This window comes from Crassostrea angulata, chromosome 5, assembly GCF_025612915.1.
Source record: "Crassostrea angulata isolate pt1a10 chromosome 5, ASM2561291v2, whole genome shotgun sequence".
Taxonomy (NCBI): Eukaryota; Metazoa; Mollusca; class Bivalvia; order Ostreida; family Ostreidae; genus Magallana; species Magallana angulata.
The window spans coordinates 21560205-21581253 of record NC_069115.1 but is presented as its reverse complement, the minus strand read 5'-3'; the positions used below and the strand labels follow the sequence as shown (position 1 = coordinate 21581253).

Here is a 21049-nt window from a genome sequence, read left to right as displayed (position 1 = left end):
CGGCAGAAATGTAGCACAGTAGAACTCTAGTGAACTTCAAGGTTCTAGATAATTTTTTGGTCAACAGGCTGGGTTTTGGATATTGTGTTTGGTGGCAGGACTATTTTCGTCTTCTTTCTCTTCATCTCCTTAACTAGCTGCTTGACCAAGGTTGTGAAGATCTCTCCGGTCATCAAGGCTTTCTTGTTGGTCAGATTATCTACATGAAAGATCCGCATGTTTTTTTAGCAGCGTGGGTTGGCAGATATTCAGATGATAAGAAGAGGTATCTTATCATTTCTCTCCATATTGGCGCAAATCATGGCTGTAGGGCGTTCTTTATTCTTGCCACCGTGCGAGCTGACGTCCTTGATTATAGTGTCTTATCATGCAGCATGCGGATGATCCCGGCATTAAAGTTGTGTTCAGGTGCAAAGTGGTTCTGCAGACCGTTCAACTTTTCTTTCCAGGCTGTCACACCCCTGCTAATGTGTTCGGAATGTTTTCTTTATCGTTATATATATCATAATAATATTATAAATCATAATATAATAAATCAAGAGGTGCTCGAATGAAAGTTCACGAGACTTCACTGAGATTTGTTCAGTTCCTGTGAAATTTCGAGCGGAAGTATAAGTGTTCGCATAATTTTCTCAAAATACGTAAGTACTGGTCGTTTTTCATATCATATCCTACTCGGATTTATGTTAAAACATGAAAACCTTTTAAGCTGTATGTTTTATTTCACCAACTAGCGGTTATTTACATTAAACGATAATATTCAAATAGGGTTATCGTTCGTGTTCAACCACGTGTAGAGTGGTTGAAAATATAAACATTGGGTTGCTAAATAAAATCATAGCCATGAGCGACTTCGGTTCATACTCGAGTACGCACTCGAGTAGGTCATCACATGACCGGATGTTTACATCTACACGTGGTTTTCAACCGAACTAACAGCTGACTACTAGAGTTACACGAGTAGTGTACTGTCATGGCTACCTTAGGTGTGCTATATATTATTCTGGAGAATTTTTTTGACGATGACCATGACATTGTACACTTTTGGAGTCTCAGAAATTCGACAATAGGGCATCTTATTGCCCAGAGTCAGTTTGCTTCCAGGCGACCATATTTCGGATAACAGGGTTTGCCGAAGATATTATTATACCCCAGTTTAATTCATGCGACTTTAAATACCACTTTCGCCTAAGCAGAGAGATGTTCGAGGAAATCCTTGTACACATTGGACACAGGCTAGCTTCAGATCACTGTGGAGGACTGGTCGAGACCGAACCTACCAAACAGCTGTTAATATTTGCGTCTTACATGGCCAACACCGAGTCCATGAGAGAAGTTAGCCTGTGCTTCAATGTTGGTCTTGCAACTGTGCATAGAATTATTGGGAGAACCTGCAGAATCATAATTGAGTGTCTTGCTAATGTTTGTATAAAAGTAGAACTTACAAATTAATGTACCACTGTAATTTGAAATGTGATAACAACTATGTTAGCACTTTTTAATTACAATGAATACAGCTTATGTACAAAAAGCTTCGAAAGCAGAGTTCTGAAGTTAACATCATTCAAATTGTACACATGTAAAAGAATTTAAAGTTTTTATTATCTTATTTAAATACCAGGTAATCAGATGGCCAAGTTCTGCTGAGCAACAAGTCATCGCTACAAGGTTTCAGCTGAACTACATGTTTCCTCACACAGTTGGTGTCCTTGAACACATATTCGCCTATCTTCCTGCCCTGGAGGAGATCCCGATTACATAAACAGAAAATCGTTTCCCTCTATGCAGCTTCAGGTATTTGCTTTCTTTGAAAATTCTTTAAAAAATAGGATTTTTAAAAAATTAAATATATAAATAAAAATCGGTATTAATACGGAAATAATTCTGTAAATTTTTTTATACAAGTTGCATATCAATGGAGATTTTGCAGGTTGTGTGCGACGACACCCTTCTTCTAACTAACATCTACACTGGGTGGCCTGGAAGTACCCATGATGCAAGAGTATTGCGGAATTCCGAGCTGTTTACCAGAGCTGAAGCTGGCAGCTGTATTGACCCCGATAAACTCATCATAGGTGATAGTGCATATCCGCTAAAGCCATGGCTTGTGACCCCATTCAGGGATAATGGCAGACTGAATTTACAACAAAGACGCTTCAACCGTGTATTATCGTCAGGACGACAGGTTGTAGAGCGTTGTATAGGACATCTTAAAGGGCGATTTCGTCGTTTGAGAGAAATACCTGTTCATAAACCTGAAGATATTGTTTCTATCATAGTTTCAGGATGCATCTTGCACAACCTGTGCATTATACACAAGGATGATGTAGAAAATTTCATTGAGGAAGATGGAAACGGTCATCCAAACAATTATCCAAACTTATTTAGAAATGATGTGAATGGGATTAACAGAAGACTACAAATTATGGCAGGACTACCATAAGTGTATTTGATGAAACAGTCTCTCTCAAACGCTGGAACTGACAGTTGCATTCATACCATTACTTTAAATTTTACAATAAAAAATAACAATAAAATAATGAATATTGTTTACGTTTTCATTTTCCAAAACAACAATAAAACAACAAACAATATTTATGTTTTCATAACAATCAAAAAATATGTGAGCTAATGCTCATTACCAATAGCCCTGCTATGATGTAAATACATAATAAACAACCAAAGTCAAAATTAACAGGAAATTGAGGTCGGATTTGTTCCATTCCCACCATATGGCTGTCCGTTTCAAAATTTCAAAACTCTGCAATGGGTACTTGGTGAAAAAACTGTGACAAAAATTTGTTCGAAAATTCAATTGTGAAAATAAACAGTCATAAGTTAATAAGAAGCCATCATATTTGATATATCTAATTACACTGCAACGAAAAGTTTGTTACGGACAGAAAAGCAGACGTGTAAAAAAGTAAATCACTCTCCTTCGGAGCAAGGTAAAAAAAATAACTGAACAAAAAATAGAATGTATTTTCCATCTGGAAAATGTAATGATCATAGATCATTTTCTAAAACAAAACCATCTACTACTGAAATAAAAACATAAATAGGAACATTTGGCAAACATAAAAAAACAAATATTTGTATGACAAAATTGAATGATATACCTTATTGATGACTGAGAATTAAACAAACAATAATGCTGATTTCAATTCATATTTGGCATCCTGGAAAATAATTACCATGTCTTAAGCCATTTCATAAAACGAAACAGTCCACCATTGAATTGCAAAATACAAATTAGAGATACAATGAGCAAACTCAACAATGATACCACCCCCTTAGAAAATATATTAATTCAACTAGAGCAGAGCTCGTGGCAAAGCCACGAGTAGGTCTTCCGTTGTTGCTGCGAGTTGAAAACATATGTGATATGGTGTCAAACGATTATAATTACTAAACTTTCAGTTCTGCTTTTGTTATAAAAACGTGTTGTGATTGAAAGTCTGCATATAAAACGTGTTTTGAAAAAGAAAATAAGAAAATGTTTTAGGAAAACTATTTGTCGCACACAGTTTATGTAATCGTAACAAACATTATTTAAATCAAAGTACTGATAGTACTGGAAAGCGCTAACACAGCTTCTGTTTGTATACTAGTATAAAATATATATGTATATAACATTTCAGCTTCTGTATACGCAATATATTTCCTCATCACTGCGTGGTAGTCCCTGCAATGATGTATGTAAGCCCCGTACAATAAATTCACATTAGCCCGTACTAGCCCGTGCAGTTATGTGCACAAGCTCCTGAAACTGGTTCCCTAATCAGTTTAAATGATGTAAACGTCTGCTCATAGGGGGCGGTTATTCGTTGCACCGGAAGTAGAAGTCTAACGACAATAAAGCGCTGAGCTATGCTTAGCGCTTTAAAAATGAGATATTTAATGGCGAGTTAAATTTTCAGAGGGTAGCAAGCATTGTAATAAACAGTATGTACTCATGTGTCATGTCAGGAATTGTGTTTTGTTTTTTTTAAACCGAACCCATTTACAAAACACGTAACCTTTTCTCTAAGATAACTTCTTTATTTAAATATTTGTAAATTTTTGAAGACAATGTGCAATTTAGAATTGTTGCGTGTTGACAAAATTTACAGACCCTGAAACGTACTACTATACAACAACAAAAAAGCGTGCGACTTACGTGCGAAAAACGTTTCGTAATAACCGTTTAGCGTTTCGTGTGAATCGTGAAGCGTTTCGTGTAAACCGTTTAGCGTTTCGGACAAAGCATGCAGAATTTCGGACAATGCGTTTAAATCATTTCGAGCAAAGCGTGCGAAAACCATGTGAAACGTTAATCAGATTTCATTCGGAACTCTCTGACAATTTGTTTCAAAATGGAGCCCGTGTTTTACATTACATGTACTTTAAACTGTTTGTGATTGGCAAAACTCTCTTGTAGGTATTTTCATGAAAAAAAACATCTAGAAGAAATGATATACTTATCTTTTAACAAAATTGAATTTATTTTTAACAAACAAAAGAAAGGTATATGTATTAAAAGACGACTAGTTACAGAGTACATGTATATATAACGTTTTTATACGATGTTTCAGTACTGGTACAGTTTTACCGGTAACGAATATTTGCCAGTATCGAATAATTTTTCGAAAAATTATTGGTGGAAGACAAAGTTGAGGTTTTAAAAAATTCTAGCTAGGTGATTATAACACAGAAATAAATATTATATCAGTACGTGAAGTTGTTTGCCATTTGCACGATTATTTACCGAATTGTTTACAAATTAAAAATGTGCCCCAGATATGAGCTACCGGATGTTCAAAGCAGAAAAAACGAAAGTGTGAAAACAATTAAGCCTAACTATGAAAATAAGTTTGTTATTGATCCCTATTTAGTGAATAATTAGTAAATATAATTCATTTAAAAAGATAATACATCATATCAAATAATGGAGCTTTGAATGAAATTACGACTTCAAATAGAACCACGTGTAGTTTTCCTAGTTACGGTTCATTGCGACAGCAGTATTATTTGGCTGCAAAAATTGACAGATATACGGGAAAAACAAAGGAAAATGGCAACTACTTATCATCAATTACTATTATAAAGTGTTTTTATGAAAATTCAATATTATAAAGTAACGGAAATGAAAACTGTTCAAGTCCAGTTTCAATTTGACCGGAAAACGGTATGATAAAAATAACGATCATATAATTTGTTTAAATGACATATTCCCACAATCGTTTTTCCTTGTTCATTTATAAGTCCATTAACATGTACCTCTAGAATATTTTTGAAATTAATTCGCCTCAAAATATTCGGTCAGAAGTGATAAAGGGCGCTTAATTCGATACTGGGAAACGAATTCGAAACTAGGAAACTGGAGGGGGTGTTGAAATTACTGTCTCCGTAATTCATCCTTTATATTTTCGGAAGTTTGATACAGTTTAGAAGGACAAAGAAACGCGATTTAAACAAAAAATAAAAACATTTGGAATTTTGATAATAATAGTTGCATGCACGAGAAACCGCATACTGATTCGTTACCGGTAAAATGACTGTACAATATTAAAATTCGCTATACATAAAAAATATTAAGTACAGTTAGCAAAGCATGATTTCTGTTGGAACAAGCCTTAATCAACTTTAACTTACACGAGCATGTTTTGATAAGCATGTATCTTTTTTTAATTTATTTACATCGATAACTCTTATTGAGACCACTCGCGGCACACATTACCTCGGACATCGGGTGAGACCTGCACCTGGCTGAACCTGTCAATCAAACTCTGTGTATTTGTTTTCATTGGATGGTCAAGCGTCTCTTTTTTTGTCAATAGCCAATGGAAAAATTAATCACTTCAAGGTAATTGGAATCAGTATCTGATGAAGCACACAATTTAAATGATAGAAAATTTATTAATTATTTGAACAAAATTAAATGTAAACATAGAAAGAAAACATACTGATCATTTCTATGAATTGCGGGAAGTAAGTTCTTTGGAATCCCGATTATAGATATTTTTACAAGTAATTATTTTAATTACTTAAACCAATGTTAACGGAAAACAAGACGTAATTAACGCACAGGGATTTGCCTACAATGTACACAGTCATGCAATAAATTATTAAGGGAATCTTTACGAATGGAACTTAATTCAAATAGATCATGATAATCTATATACACTGAACGCCGTTATACATGTAAGGAGCGCCGGTAATATATACGAAGATTGAGTCAAAAATTTAAATCATTTTTATTTCTTGTTCTTTTCAATACAATGTTAAATTACTTTGAAAAAAATCCGAAATAGTAATTACAACTTTCTTTTTTGTTTATTCATTTGAATTTTTTCTGAGGTACATGGATATGTACAGAACATATTTATTTACGCGAATGATACGACATAGGAAAAAAATTATCGGATGTTTGTATAACATTGTTTTCTAACGAATGTGACTAATTTAATTTTAAATATTTTCAACATTATCAATGTAAATAATATCAGATTTATTTCCTGTTTGTATTTTTACATCGTATTCTCTGAAACCAATAAAAATACTAATGTTAGAAGAAAAAATAAAATCCCGCCGAATACTGAAAAACCGATTTCAGTTTGTAATCATACGGATTTTTATTTTTGGTATTGACTTTTGAGTTACGGTAACATTTTTTCTGGATGATTTTTTTATTTATATTTTATGTAGTAAAAGCACCATTCCAACTGTTACTCAATTACATAACAATTGATGACCCGGGGCTATATATGTTCTGAGCTGTGTGCGCTGAAGCGACACAAGATTCTCGGTCGCACGTGGCGATTGAATTAACACAGACTGACCGAATAAACAAACGGTTGGGAAAGTGAAACAAAATGTTACACATAAGAAGAAGCCACCAAAAATGATTTTCGACAGATCTTGATATCGTTTCGCCCCCCCCCCCAAAAAAAAATACAGCGCGAGCTCCTGTCAGCGGGGCGGGAGGAGGGGGGGGGGGGCAGCAATGAGTTCGCTTCCATAATGAAACGAACATGTAGAAAAACTACAGAAGTGATTAATATGTGACCGACAGAATCTAATCTAAAGTTGTTTAAAACTCATGTGAATATTCTTTTAAATAATCATCGAATGCCTCAACTCAGGACATTCTTTTATCGTGCTAGCACCTACCGCAAACATGTAACATGGAACTTTGATTATAATTTGTTTGATTTTTAAACTACCTTGTACGCTATCGTATACACCAATGCTTAATCAACTGTACAAGTAAAATAAATTTATCTTTTCATCTTAAACCAAAATAATAGTTGAAAACATAATAAAATATAGTTGTGTCCGTGCAAAATGCCAAAATATGAAACATGAACGCGTGATAAGGTACAAGATCACGAACCGACCGCGGATCACTTGTCCAATCGTGCCGGATCTCCTCAGCCATGGGCTATGGATGATCATCATTTAAATGTTTAATATTTAGGGGGGTTGTTGTTGTTGATTTAAAACATTATTTGTACAGTTTATAAAATATTTTATATAAACAAACCAACCATTAATTTATGTCTGACGATGTTTCCGATTTGGGTTAATATCGTTCATTAATATTCATTTACACTCAAATTTAATTAAATAAATACAAAATGGACAAACTTTTATAACATAAAATTAAAACAGTTCTTGTATTTACGACTATATTAACTCAAACACGTTCATGTGCATGGAAGTGTGCGTCTCGGTGTGCGAATCTTGTGTATAAATAACCGCTATGTAGTGCAGCCGTGGCTGAGATCCTCGGCCGTGGGCGAACGATAGATTACGTAAATGTACAACGCACAGACCCACACAGCTCAGAACCCAGTAAGCCTTGAAAATTGCAGTATAATGACCTTACTCTATCAAATAGAAGTTATTTATTTTAAACTTAAAACCCACAATTTATCTATATCTATTATTGCTTTAGATTGAGAATGACATGTACATTGCTTTTATTAATTAACTGAACGATTTCTTAATTGACACCCAATCGTTTAATCCATAAAAAAAACATGTGTAATCAAAACGAAAACAATTCTTGGGTTTGCGGATAAATAAAATCATATATGAGAGACGCAACTCTCGTGTATTAGATAACCCCTGACCGCTAGGTAGTCCAGCCGCGACCATGGTGACCGATTTTCTCGGCCGCGGGCGAGGGAGAGCTTACGTAATGGTACACACCAGATCTGATTCAAGGTAGATTTTAAATGTATGGAGTTAATAACTAAAATGTAATGCATAGATTTTTTTTGTCCCCCGCCGCAACGCGGAGCGGGGACATAGAAATGCCGGGCGTCCGTCCGTCCGTGTGTCCGTGTGTCCGTGGGTCCGTGTGTCCGTGGGTCCGTGTGTCTGTGGGTCCGTGCGTCCGTGGGTCCGTGCGTCCGTCCGTCACACTTTTTGTAAGCGCTCTCATGCCTACAAATTTTGACGGATTTTCATTAAATTTATACCAAATGTTTATACCACTATTACCTTGGTCAAGTTCGAAAATCAGCATTGGTCGATACTTTTTGTTGGCGTTATGGGACTTTGACTGCAATAATGACTCTGTTTTATCCAAAAATTGACCTTGTAAGCGCTCTCATGCCTACAAATTTTGACAGATTTTCATTAAATTTATACCAAATGTTTATACCACTAATACTTTGGTCAAGTTCAAAAATCAGCATTGTTCGATACTTTTTGTTGGTGTTATGGGACTTGGCCACAATCATGACTCCGTTTTATCCAAAAATTGACCTTGTAAGCGCTCTCATGCCTACAAATTTTGACGGATTTTCATTAAATTTATACCAAATGTTTATACTACTATTACCTTGGTCAAGTTCGAAAATCAGCGTTAGTCGATACTTTTTGTTGGTGTTATGGGACTTGGCCACAATCATGACTCCGTTTTTTTTCCAAAAATTGACCTTGTAAGCGCTCTCATGCCTACAAATTTTGACGGATTTTCATTAAATTTATACCAAATGTTTATACTACTATTACCTTGGTCAAGTTCGAAAATCAGCCTTGGTCGATAGACTCGATACTATTATACTGCTTGACCGGCGGGGGACTCTGGAATTCTATTCTTGTTAATTCCATATTTTGTGGTTTACTAGAAAAGAAAAACAATGATTTGTTTTCCAAATCCCGTTTTTAAGGGTTGAGCATTATAAGAACTTAACAACAATGACTTAAACTCCTAAAAAAAAGCACGTATATTCTAAAAAACAACAATTCTTATGAATTAATGCCGTTTGTATAAACCAGCATGCTTTCTGCGGTGACTTTATGCCAGTTGTACGCGCAAAGACTTTCGTTAACTTGTCAAATGAAAACAGGTACATGTTAACATGTAAAGCTTTTTACACTCATACTACACAAATCACATACAAAATAACATTGTAGCGACCTTTATGAGATCCCAACAAACAACTTTTCCAGCGACAGCCATATCAAAATCCTAACCGTTTTTGAGTTATTAAGCAAACTTTTTTAGGGGCCATTGGCCCTTAATTTAAGGGGCCAGCCCTTTTTTATTGGTGTCAAATGAAAGCCCTCTATATTTTGCACAACTTTTATTCTACATGTCTTAACAAAATATTTTTCGTTTAAAAGATATAAAGGAAAATATGTCTAAATTTTCGCACTTTTTTGAATCCTGTTTTTTGACCCCCTACCTTTTCCTAAATAAAAAACGTAATCGAAAAACAAAAACAGATGTGCACAACTACAATGTCTCTGTTATTCAAATTCGTTATATTCCCATTCCCTGCTATCATAGTCTCGGAGCCTTTGTCTGGAAACAAAAGGCCCTAAAAAATTTTAAAAGGGGAATAACTCTTTAACGGAAAGGGAATTCTAAATTTTATGAATTGCTTAAGATAGTGTTTTGTAAAGTACATTAGCCCTGAAAATTTGAGCAAAAACCGTTCAATAATAAGCAAGATATGAAGCCTCAAAGTTCGCGTCTAGGAAGAAAAAAAAAAAAAAAAAAATAATCTTTCCCGCACAATAATAGAAAGGTCTTCCGTTGGAAACGGAAGACCTTAATAATTTCTCTTTTAGAAAGTAATGGAAGTTCCATTTTTCTTAGTGACCTTCAACTGGCAAAAATGACCAAAGTTCACAATCAATACTTATTTACAGATCACAAGAATTCTCAGTGTCAACTTTAGCTTCAGATCCAATCAATTCCATTACAAGCAATACAAGGTATAAACTAGAAAGGAATTATGCATTTTTCTTTAAAATGACATAACCGATCTTTATGTAAAGTAGGAACATCCAATGTTTCTTCATAAGAGAGATATGGACCAGACACGATTGCACAGACAGACAGATGGACAAGGTGATTCCTAAATACCATCTGAAACTTTGTTTGCGAGGAGTATAAATATAAACCATTCATTAAATATACAAAACATATGCTTGGCAACATTGAATGAATATTCCTTAAAAGAAAAACTTCCAAAAAGCTTTCATTTTTTTCCATCAAGAAAAATTCACAAAAATGATGGACAAAGTCTGATGTCATATTATAAAACAAAAGAATTCACTATTGAACTAAAAAATATGAATTTGATCCTTTGACAAACATTAAATAATACAAAATTTGCTGGGCAAAATGGAATGAATACAGTAATTGAATGAGAAATACATTAACGCAGATTTAATTTCTTTTTCCTAGCAAGTCCAGTAGCTTGTCAAAGCGATTCATCTTTGCCTCATGTTGTTTTCGCATTTCTTGGATCATTTCATCGCCTTGTGCAGTTAATTTGTCAACAACATTTGCCAACTTTGCTTTTTTGGGATTTTTGAACTCTAATTCATGATCACCAGTTACACTTTTTGATGGTTTTCTTTTACCAGTATTCTGATGTGCAGATGTGGATGCAGAACAAGCAGGTGCTCCTTGACCATGTTCACCAGAACTTTCTTCTGACTGTGGACTGTTCAGTGTCCCCTTTACACTGTCATATGTTACCTTAGCAGTTGTTGAAGCTCTATTTCCATACAGTAAATTAAATTCTTCAAAATACTTCCATGTAGTTTTCTTGTTTCCCGTTTTTTGATTATCATCAACTACTTTTTTGTAGGTTTTCTTCAAATTTTTCCACTTGTTTTTAACTTGGTTGCAAGTAACAGGGACTTTGTGGTTATTTAATGTTTTTGTTATCCGATTCCACAAAACATCATGGTTTTTAACTTGTTCAAACTCTTCTTCCATGTCAGATCTGATGGAGATCAATTCTTTCTCTTCACACTCCTTCCAAATATGAACCTACCGAAAAATATAAAACTTATCACTAACATAACTCAAGGAAATGATTTACTTGAAGAATGCTGTATCCCAATTAATGTGTTTAAGGTGCATGGTCTTATTGTTTCATTATAACTGTATCAAATAATTTTCTATCGAAACAAATTATCTTAGACAGTTATAGACGTTTGCCTATTTACACCAGAAGAATTGGTGTCCCTTCAAAGTGTTAGAAATATTCAAAGTAAATACAATAATTTCTATGGGCATACTAAAAAAAAACCAAAAAACCCCCAAACTGCATAATGGGAATGTTTAGAAAAGGAAACCGTTTAGTTTCATCACCCAAATTATTAGATTTATTCAAATCTGCATGTTATGCATCGATTGTAAACAATTAAACTTAAGAAATATTAGTGAACAAAATGTTCACAGTTTTTTTTGATGCGCTAAAACATTAAAAACATTATGACCTTTATCTATAGCAATTTCATAGTTTTAATACCATTATAGCCGCCTCAACCTCAGGGGCGAATTTCAATATGAGGCGAAATAACATGATACCCTTTTGTGTCATTTGTTTTTAAGTCAAATTTTGTAAATAATTTTTTTTTATCTAAATATCACTAAATTTTGATGGGAAAACTATTGCAAAGTCTATTTTTTTTAATACAAATTACTAGCATAACCATCATTTAAAAGCAGTCATAAAATTTGATGTAAAATCAGACCATGCAGCTTTAAGAATCAAATTGGTTGAATTAAATTATGAATCATTTTCTCATTAACATGACTGTACATTTTATTAAGTTTAACATGTATTTATTCATTCAGTGTCAGTTGGAATTATACAAGTAATATGGAATGCATGGTTATTTCATTACTTTTTCAGGTCCGTTTACTGGGGAAGAGCAACTACTGCTACTTGTACTTGGTCTACTTGTGTCACTTGACGTTGTACTTGGTCTACTTGTGTCACTTGACGTTGTACTTGGTCTACTTGTGTCACTTGACGTTGTACTTGGTCTACTTGTGTCACTTGACGTTGTGTTGTTAACCGCAGCTTTATATACCTGCTCCTTAAGATTTGGGTCTATAATGTGAAGAAATATTTATGTAAAAATAATGAAGTATAGATACTAGTCTATAGTCTGTCCCAAGATATTTATGCAGCACATTTTGGACGATTTTTATTAAAAATACAAATACCTGTGAAAGAAGTGCAATTGAAATAGTTGAAAGGGATATTTTCCAATTATTTCATTGACACTCTATCATCTTTCACTCGGAAAAATTCACAGGAACGAAAACAGATTCCTTACAGAGATTTATAATGGGGAATGTTTACATCTTTTCTCCATTCGGAATACATCCGCAATTTTTCAACGTTATCATCCGGGCTTGCTGCAATAAATAATCTCCGTAGACATCACACTTTTAAGCATTGGATTGAAACCTGATAAGCTAACAGGGGCGTTTCAATTGAGAAATCTTGGAAATTTTTCATACTTTCGAATGAACATCGTTTTAATCCTGAGGTATTTATAATTATCAAGCAATTAAGCCAAATGTGAATCCAGGATATCTTGGGACAGAGTATAGAGCAATTTTCTTTTCATTAACAATTCAGATTGTGAATTAATTGAAAGCTAAACAAGATTCGTTTTTATTGTTTTACACAAAGTTATGAAAGCAAAGGCATATAAATACATTTACAGTACTTATGCAACATAAATTAATCAGATATTTATATTTTCTATGTCTCAGAAATAAACCAAATTCATTTTTCAAGTCATTTTTGGTATAAACACAGTCAAAACATAATTAAATCCTATATAAGGCATTTTGGCCTTTAATTTATTTGATTACATTTTGACTATGTTTATCTTAAAAAAAACTTGAAAAATGTTCCAGATTACAATTTTAGCAAAAAGTCCCACTAATGTAAATCAAGAAATGTTACCGCAGTTAGGGTCGTTCACCATCTCGTACAAGTCTCTTGATAAGACTGCTTGCAATTGCTCTGTACCTCTATAGAGTATTATGTGTACCCTACAATACATTTAACATATTTTAATCTACTAAACTGTCTAGTTGTCAACATCAATAATCTGGTTCTGTGATAGTTGGTACATTGAATAAGTTAAAAGCAAAATTAACCCTAATTTGATGCTTTCAAAACTTTTATTCAAGGTGGCCAAAAGAAATTTCTGTCATATATTCAGTATTAACTTCAATCATATATATATTCATCAATGTTAAACACCGTTAACATTTTCACATGTAAACTGTTAAACAAATTATTTATGCATAAATGTTCCAAGATGACAAATTTTCTGAGTATAAATCCCATCCTGTTCAAGATAGTGCGCAGGTCGATTAAAATGTACGCATAATAACGAAAAATATTCTATATATTCAATATAATAAAAGATAAATGCGACAAATTAAAACTTACACATCTGCATTTGCACTTTCCGACGCCATCTTAGAACTCGAGTGATTCTACAGCGTGCTTGGGTTTTAGAAGGTAGAGTTCATTAGGTCAGATGACGTAATTCGGGTTGAAACTACCGGTGTTCGGTTGCAACTCTAGTAACTATAGTACGTACTCGAGTATGAACCGAAGTCGCCCCATGTGTGATGCTTGTGGTGTGCAATACCATGTTTTTAGAAAAATAATGGGTGTCTGTTTTGCATTAAAAACTTAGTATATCGAGCCATTTTCAAGGAACATTCTGCATAAAATAGTATAGTCTGTTTCACTATTGATGCTATTACTAGGTCAAGCGCGGATCGAAAATTAACCCTCAGGGGGGATCTCTACAAGCCAATCGCAACTTCTCGGGCCTTTCCGGCAAGTTCGGAAAAACACCTGGAATGTATTAACATCACCGGATGTTAGAATTTTATAGAAAATGGAGTCGCTTCCCATTAAAATAAGTACCGGCTAGACAGTCTTATATGTCGCTTCTGTGTTATATTTTAGTGTATATCGTTTACTTTAATGATGTATAGCTCACATCTCAACAGATCGTAAAATGTGTTCTATTTATTTCAAGTTTTACAAAAAGGGGGTTGTCGTAGACGCCTAGGTAATACATTCGAGGCCCGATAAGTTGCGATTGCTCTACAAGCATGTTATTCATAAAAACCTTTATAATGATCTATAAATGCAGTTTTGTAAGAAAAAATTATGAAAAACTGATTTGCTCCTGGATACGAACAATTTTTGTAATGCTTAACATAGGTGGATTTCCTTGTTCGAAAAAAGTATATTCGCGTTATTAGACAGAGAGCGTTCCTCATATCCATCTGTTCGTTTTCGAGGTTCAAGTTGATTTCCTATGTATTAATTTATGATTTTTAATTGAACTGTATATTATTAAAATTTAACGAGCTTATAATAACGTGCCGTGTATCTTTTTAATATAATTTAAGAATTAAAAATGTTATTAAAAATGCAATCAAGAATTGAAATGCTCAAATATATAAGCATACATGTGAAGTAATAACAAAGGGGAACATTCCTCCATTATTACTTGATCTTGGAATACGAATTCTCGAACGATATAAGCCAAATTAAAAAAAAATATCATAAGGAAAGAACATTTTTCCATATTTTTTTGTCAAGTAATAAAATAGTTTGACCTGTGGAATTAATACATAGGCGACGGAACCAGGGGGCTGGGGGCTTAGTCCCCCCCTTCTCCCCCCCCCCCCCCCAGTTATTTTTGCACAGTTAGACATAACCATTAGACACATGGCATAATAGAGGATGCAGCCCCCCCCCCCCCCCCCCCCCCGGATTAGGATTTTCATGATTTGGGGAAAAAGTTTGTTTGTTTTTTGCTTGTCAAGATATTTGAGGATCAGTCTAGCCCCCCCCCCCCCCCCCCCCCCCCACACACACACACACACTTTCAATTGATTAATCTAATAGGTCTTAATCAAGGTTTCCATGTCAAGTCTGTACAGGAATTTTTCCATATGAAGTTACATTTCTTAATCTTAAGGATGAATTCATAATAAAACCCGTAATAAATATATACAGTGCATATAAAAAATTACATGCATTTACATCTACTAACTATGATTCCTTCTATATTTTTTTTTACGAAAACTGACCGTAATTCACAGCTGTATAGAAATTGACAGAACTGAAATCTACACGATCCAGTTCAAACCAGTTAATCGATCGATCAAAACCTTCAGCAACCTAAGAAAAATCACGGACTGTACAAAACAATCGTAATGTCAGATTCAAATTCCTATATCAGACGACCTGACTATTTTTTATCCAGGTTTCCAAATACAAATCCGGTTATTAGTCCCCTACCGGTTTTCACCGGAGGGGACTATAGCTTTCCTCTGCGTCCGTCAGTCCGTCCGTCCGTCTGTCTGTCCCACTTCAGTTTTCCACATTTGTTTTTCTTTATGCGTTTGAGGAACAATATGAAATTTGCTGAACAGCTTCAAAATGTCAAACTACCGATCAAGTTTACACTTTTGTAGCGTCTAGTTGACATATTTTCAAGAAAATTAATTTTTTATTTTCCAATTTTTTAATGTTCGGGTTCGATATTCTGCATAACAGTGCATTGTTTTCACATGCAGCTTTCGACAGCTCCCTGCTACCCAGTTGCGCATGCGCAATTGAACTTCCGCTTTCACTTTATCTCATCATAACAAGCTAGACGCTCAGTAAGGATTCAGCGAGGTATTCGACGCTCAGTAAGGATTCAGCGAGGTATGTATGATTAAAAAAATATTTTGTTGTCTTTTATGACTTATATATGCACAAATTTTTCTTGTGTTTAAAGAAATAGTGTTATCTTAATATATTTTATGATATTTGTGTTCATAGAAGGTACATGTATTGTATGAAAATAGACAATTATTTCAGTTGAGCAGATATACAGGTCCTAACCATCATTTGGTTTTGACTCAATCTGCCAGCAATAAAAAAGGGGGTATATAAAAGAATGCACCTTCTTTTTGTTGTTACTCAGATTGTGTCAAATTCTTGTGCTAATCATGGACCCTGAATAGTGAATTAATCTTTGAGCCTATTAAATGTTTGCCCCCATCAGTGGTCTAGCATAATGTAGCAAATAATAATACAAGTTGCTGTCCTTTAAAAAAGAACTGCAATACGTGGACCATTTGCATGTGTTTCCTACGAAAACGTAAAAGCCTTAAAATTATCACAGATTCCACAGACTCTAGCCCCCTGCTTTTAACCACTAAATTTGTATATTGTATTACGTATACATATGTATAGTTTACTTTTAATCTCAGAATTTAAAGGGTTCATACTTCTAAAATAATTATGATCTATATTAATGAAGATTGCATGTATAGTATCAGGCATTCGGCGAATTCAAATTTTTGCGCACATATTACGCTTCGCACTACTTTGTTACATATAACTACGTTATGCAGTGACAGCTATACTATAAATGTGTAAATCAATTTCATATTTTGATGGATCTTTCTTTCTTGAGATTTAAACTTTTATACAGTGACATAATTATTCAATCATCTATTATATACAGTCACATAATTATTCAATCATACTTAAATAATTTTAATCGGGAAGTACTCTAGCCTCGCCTTCTATAAAAGTAAAGTTAAGCTGCATGTGTATTCGGAAAACAACAAAACATTATAAATTATGCTATTTGATGCATGCTGTAGTTTCGGCATAACATTACCTATTTCATAATACTGACAGTTTATCACATGCCGATCATTTCTTTAAAAGGAATACCGGTACTTTGTTTCTGTAATGTTTAACGACAACTTTACAAATACTGCAAACATATGTGCTTGCCTGGTTCCCTGAGCTAACCATTATGCATAGGAACCAGGTTAGCTCATGCGCAGGCTGAATTTTCCCCATAGCATCCGGTTTAACCTCGCTTATATATTTTCTGCGTGGACCTCAGAGTCCACGCAACATGGAGCCTTATGTCGTAACAGGGGCCTATTGACAGTTACCTAATAGAGCCTTATGACCTAGCTCTTTCGAAAAGTTTCAGGACCTATAATATGTTATCCATATGTGTGGGCTGTACCATGTACCTATGAACTATTTCACTGATGTCTTAATATTGTCTTTATTGTCATTCATTATGCTTATTTCTAAATAAAGTGAGCTTAATTAGTGAAAATAGAGTTTTGACTTGCCTATTGAAATAAAAAATCTGTGATAAAATCAATCTTTAATGTAAAGTGTTAGAAGTACATTACAAGTACAGTATATTCTTCTGTAAGATTGATATTTTTCAATATTTTATAAGCTTTGATTCTCTTCAGTGCTGAGACAAGTATTTATTACATGCTGTACAATATTGGGCCGCGTGCCCTAGCTTTTACAACTGCTATCCTACATTAATTAAAGCATGCTTTTCTTGTTTCAGAATCCTCCTAACCAGTCAGCCAGCTGGGGTGATTCTTTATAAGCACCCTGGTCAACCAGTGGATATAATCTGAATGTAAATCCTTCTGCACTCCCCAAATGTGACCTACACAATATCAAGATATCATGTACGGTGGGACTGCTGACTTAAGAGTGGTATAGCAATTTAATTTGTTCTTGCTAAATACTTGGTGTTCTCAGACACGCAAAATAGATGAGTTGGAAGACATGATTCCTGTTCAATGCTAATTGAAAGATTTCTATTTGTTTTTTTAGGAACCCTGTGTTTTTATCTGTTTAGTGATAAAGTTACCTGTCTATTTACCTTACTAGGCAGAATAAAACAATTAGGTACTCAGTTATCCACATGGAGACTTCTCTAGAGCTTCAGTATATGTTATTTTAATTTTGTGTTTTAAAGAGATTCCTATTATTACAATTAGTCATTAACATTCTCTTAACATTATGAACACGTATCTTGATTCAAATTCTTAGGTTTTACATGATCTCCATTTGTGTCTCATTTGTTTCAGTCAAATAGAAGCTCTCACTTGATCCAGACAGTGACATAGCTACAACTACTCTCCGAGTATGATCACCCACATGCTCTGTAAGTTTCAAGTTATTACATGATACATCCTGCAGTAGGTTCAAGATATTGAATTATATCCATGCATATCATAAATGTTGAAATTTGTAATGTGCACACAGCCACACTATATGACACTTAAAGAAATTGATGTACTGTAATTCAGAGGAAACCTAATTGAAACATGTATCAAATTTTTTCAAGTGTTAAAAAAGAACTTGTGCTGTTTGATAATACATGTACTACTTAATACATTAGGAATTACTATGAATTCTTTAGTTTTTTCTCATTGCTCCTATCAGAACTGGGATGATGTGCAATGGTAATGCATTGTAATAAATACCTTTTTTGAAAGTAATGTGTAATGCACCCATTTCTCAGTTAAAAGTAATTGTAATATAATACATTACTTCCATAAAAATGCCATGAAATGTTATGAAAAATTGTCTTTGTATCTTTTTTTGTAATGTGTAATGTAATTCATTGCTGTTTAGAAAAGTAATTGTAATTTATTACTTTTGTAAATGAAAGTAATGGTAATGATAATTGTAATGGAAAGAATTCCAATGTAATCGTAATTTAATGCATTACATTTTAAAGTGATTGACCCCAGGTCTGGCTCCTATGTTATACAGAGACTAATGCGCCTGGTAAATGAAATTAGTTTCTCAGGTCACTGTTATCATAATTTGTTTACTGTAATCAGTATGTCTGGTCAGTGTAATCCATATCTGGTTAATGTAATCACTACATTGTATCTAGATAATGTATTCACTAACTGGACAATTTTAATCGTTTCTGGACAATGTAATATGTATCTTGTCAGTGTAAATAGTTTATAGTCAGTACGGTATTGTAACCACAATCTAGGCAATTACATGTAATGTCTTTTTCTTTTTAGTATTTGTTGAATGTAGTCAGTTTTAGATTGACATAAAATGTATTTACATGTATATGTGTGTCTAATCAGTATAATTATATATACAGAGTACATGTATACTAAAGTTCATACATTTGCTTTTTACAGCGCAGTATGAAGAAACTGAAATACCCACATGAGCCAGACCCTGTTCTTTCATCCATTGCTTTGATAACCCACTTATCTGATGATGATTGAGAAAAATGTGTCCTAGTGTCTGTAATAAACTTTCCAGATTTCATCAACTCTTCATTGATGGGTAAATATCTTTTAACTAGGCCATAGTTGTTCAAAGAGATATCTTAGAGAGAGTAAAGATTGAAATTAATATTTTTCAAATTTGTCTTTTCATAATCATGATATTAATAATGAAGAGTGTTTGAAAACTCAGAGATTTACATGCAATGTCAACAACATTATGAATCAATGAAGTGAAGCATTTTTTATTACATTAACTTCAATTTTAGTATCTGCTCCATAGCAAATAAGTTTGATAAAAATTTTGATCAATTATTATAATGAAAATTTATTTCAATTAAGGTACCGGTAATCCACTACACCTTGACTTATACTTGTTAAAACACCACTTCATAAGATGGCGATTGGAATGTGTTGTTAAACTGAGGCTTTTGTTCATGTTTATTGAATTAAAGTTTGAAATATTATTTTTATCAATAATTGCACATTTTTTCACCTATTTTACTTACATGCCGCTTATCCATCATAAAATATAAAGTAATTTTCTGCTGATTTGAGAAACTGTTTTAAGGTGTAGTGAGCAACCTTAAGGAGGTTGGGTGGTCAAAATATTTCCATCAGATCTACCAGTACCTTAAATTTTAAGGTATGATTAACTGAACTATTTATTGTTTGGCTTCTAAATTTAAGTATTTTCCTATTTATACAGAACTTAAAGAGATCAATACAGGCCAAAAATGACCATGACCATCTAGTCCACCAAGAAAACCCCCAGAATTTCCGGTCCATGTAATGTGTTAATCTTCTGCTCTTTCGTGTTGCCAGATGCAAGATTTTAATATTACAATTAACATATCAACTCAAAGATGGCTAACTTTTGCAGGTTGTTTGTAGATATACTGCAGAAGACCTCTGATGTGAATGAAATTTAGTTTTGTAAGAGTGGAGCATGAAGTACATCCTTTGGAAATCTCAAAGGAAGCTAACAGTACTCCTCCTTATCTGGCTCAGGTAAGCTTTTACTCTAGCTCTGATTTGAATTTAACATATTTTTATTGTACAAAATCACAACTGGGATTGGGCAAAAGTTTAGAAACTTAGACCACCCTCTCCTGTAGCTCTATTTTGTGTGTAAGTAAGTATTGAATATTAAGGTTATAATCTGTGTGGTTGAATTTTATGACATCAAGTTTTTCGTCGTTGTGATTTTATCATATATATATAGGATCTCTTATATTTAGTGATGTTGTATGATTTTTATCCAACAAGTTGTGTGTTTATTACCCCCAAGCCTTGGCGAGTGGATAGAATACACACAATGAATTATAAAAAAATTTATATACCATTGCAATTAATCATGAGAGATTCTTTTTATCACGTCATACCACATCTTTTGTTAAACTCAAATCTTTTAGAAACGCCAACTATTTTATGCAGGGAGAAAAAGTTCCAAGCTTAACAAACATCAAAACTTTTATTTTTCAAACTTAATCTTATGAATTTATAAAAAAAAAAAATATAAAACAGCATTAAATGCTTTAGATATATAACTCAGATTTACTCGACACTTTTCAACTGTTATATTTTGATACTACCTCATTCTTTGTCAATCATCCTACTTAAACCTACAGTATGTTTAATTATGACGTCATG

The 21049-nt window shown here is 33.7% G+C and overlaps 1 protein-coding gene, 1 long non-coding RNA gene and 1 pseudogene across 2 annotated transcripts; 2 read left to right on the top strand and 1 right to left on the bottom strand.

Annotated features, from left to right (window-relative positions):
- The first annotated feature begins 886 nt into the window (after positions 1–886).
- LOC128184167 (uncharacterized) lies at positions 887–2549 on the top strand (annotated as a pseudogene).
- Positions 2550–10089: 7540 nt separating this feature from the next.
- On the bottom strand, positions 10090–13753 carry LOC128185222 (uncharacterized). The gene is made up of 4 exons (XM_052854873.1): positions 13725–13753; positions 13230–13318; positions 12151–12359; positions 10090–11287 (listed from the first exon to the last, which is right to left on the bottom strand). Exons 1-4 carry the CDS (start codon positions 13751–13753, stop codon positions 10676–10678), a joined length of 939 nt encoding a protein of 312 aa, XP_052710833.1. The 3' UTR covers positions 10090–10675.
- Positions 13754–15883: 2130 nt separating this feature from the next.
- On the top strand, positions 15884–20379 carry LOC128184190 (uncharacterized). The gene is made up of 5 exons (XR_008243700.1): positions 15884–16016; positions 17692–17846; positions 18224–18300; positions 19307–19457; positions 20280–20379. It is a non-coding gene; the product is annotated as an uncharacterized LOC128184190 (long non-coding RNA).
- The last annotated feature ends 670 nt before the right edge of the window (positions 20380–21049 follow it).

Excerpts from the sequence above, each read along its gene's own strand:
- LOC128185222 (XM_052854873.1), bottom strand. The coding sequence starts at position 13,753 with ATGGCGTCGGAAAGTGCAAATGCAGATGT. Across the intron at positions 13,319-13,724 it reads GAAAGTGCAAATGCAGATGT|GGTACACATAATACTCTATA; the intron begins GTAAGTTTTAAT and ends AATGTATTGTAG. Across the intron at positions 12,360-13,229 it reads GGTGAACGACCCTAACTGCG|ACCCAAATCTTAAGGAGCAG; the intron begins GTAACATTTCTT and ends TTCACATTATAG.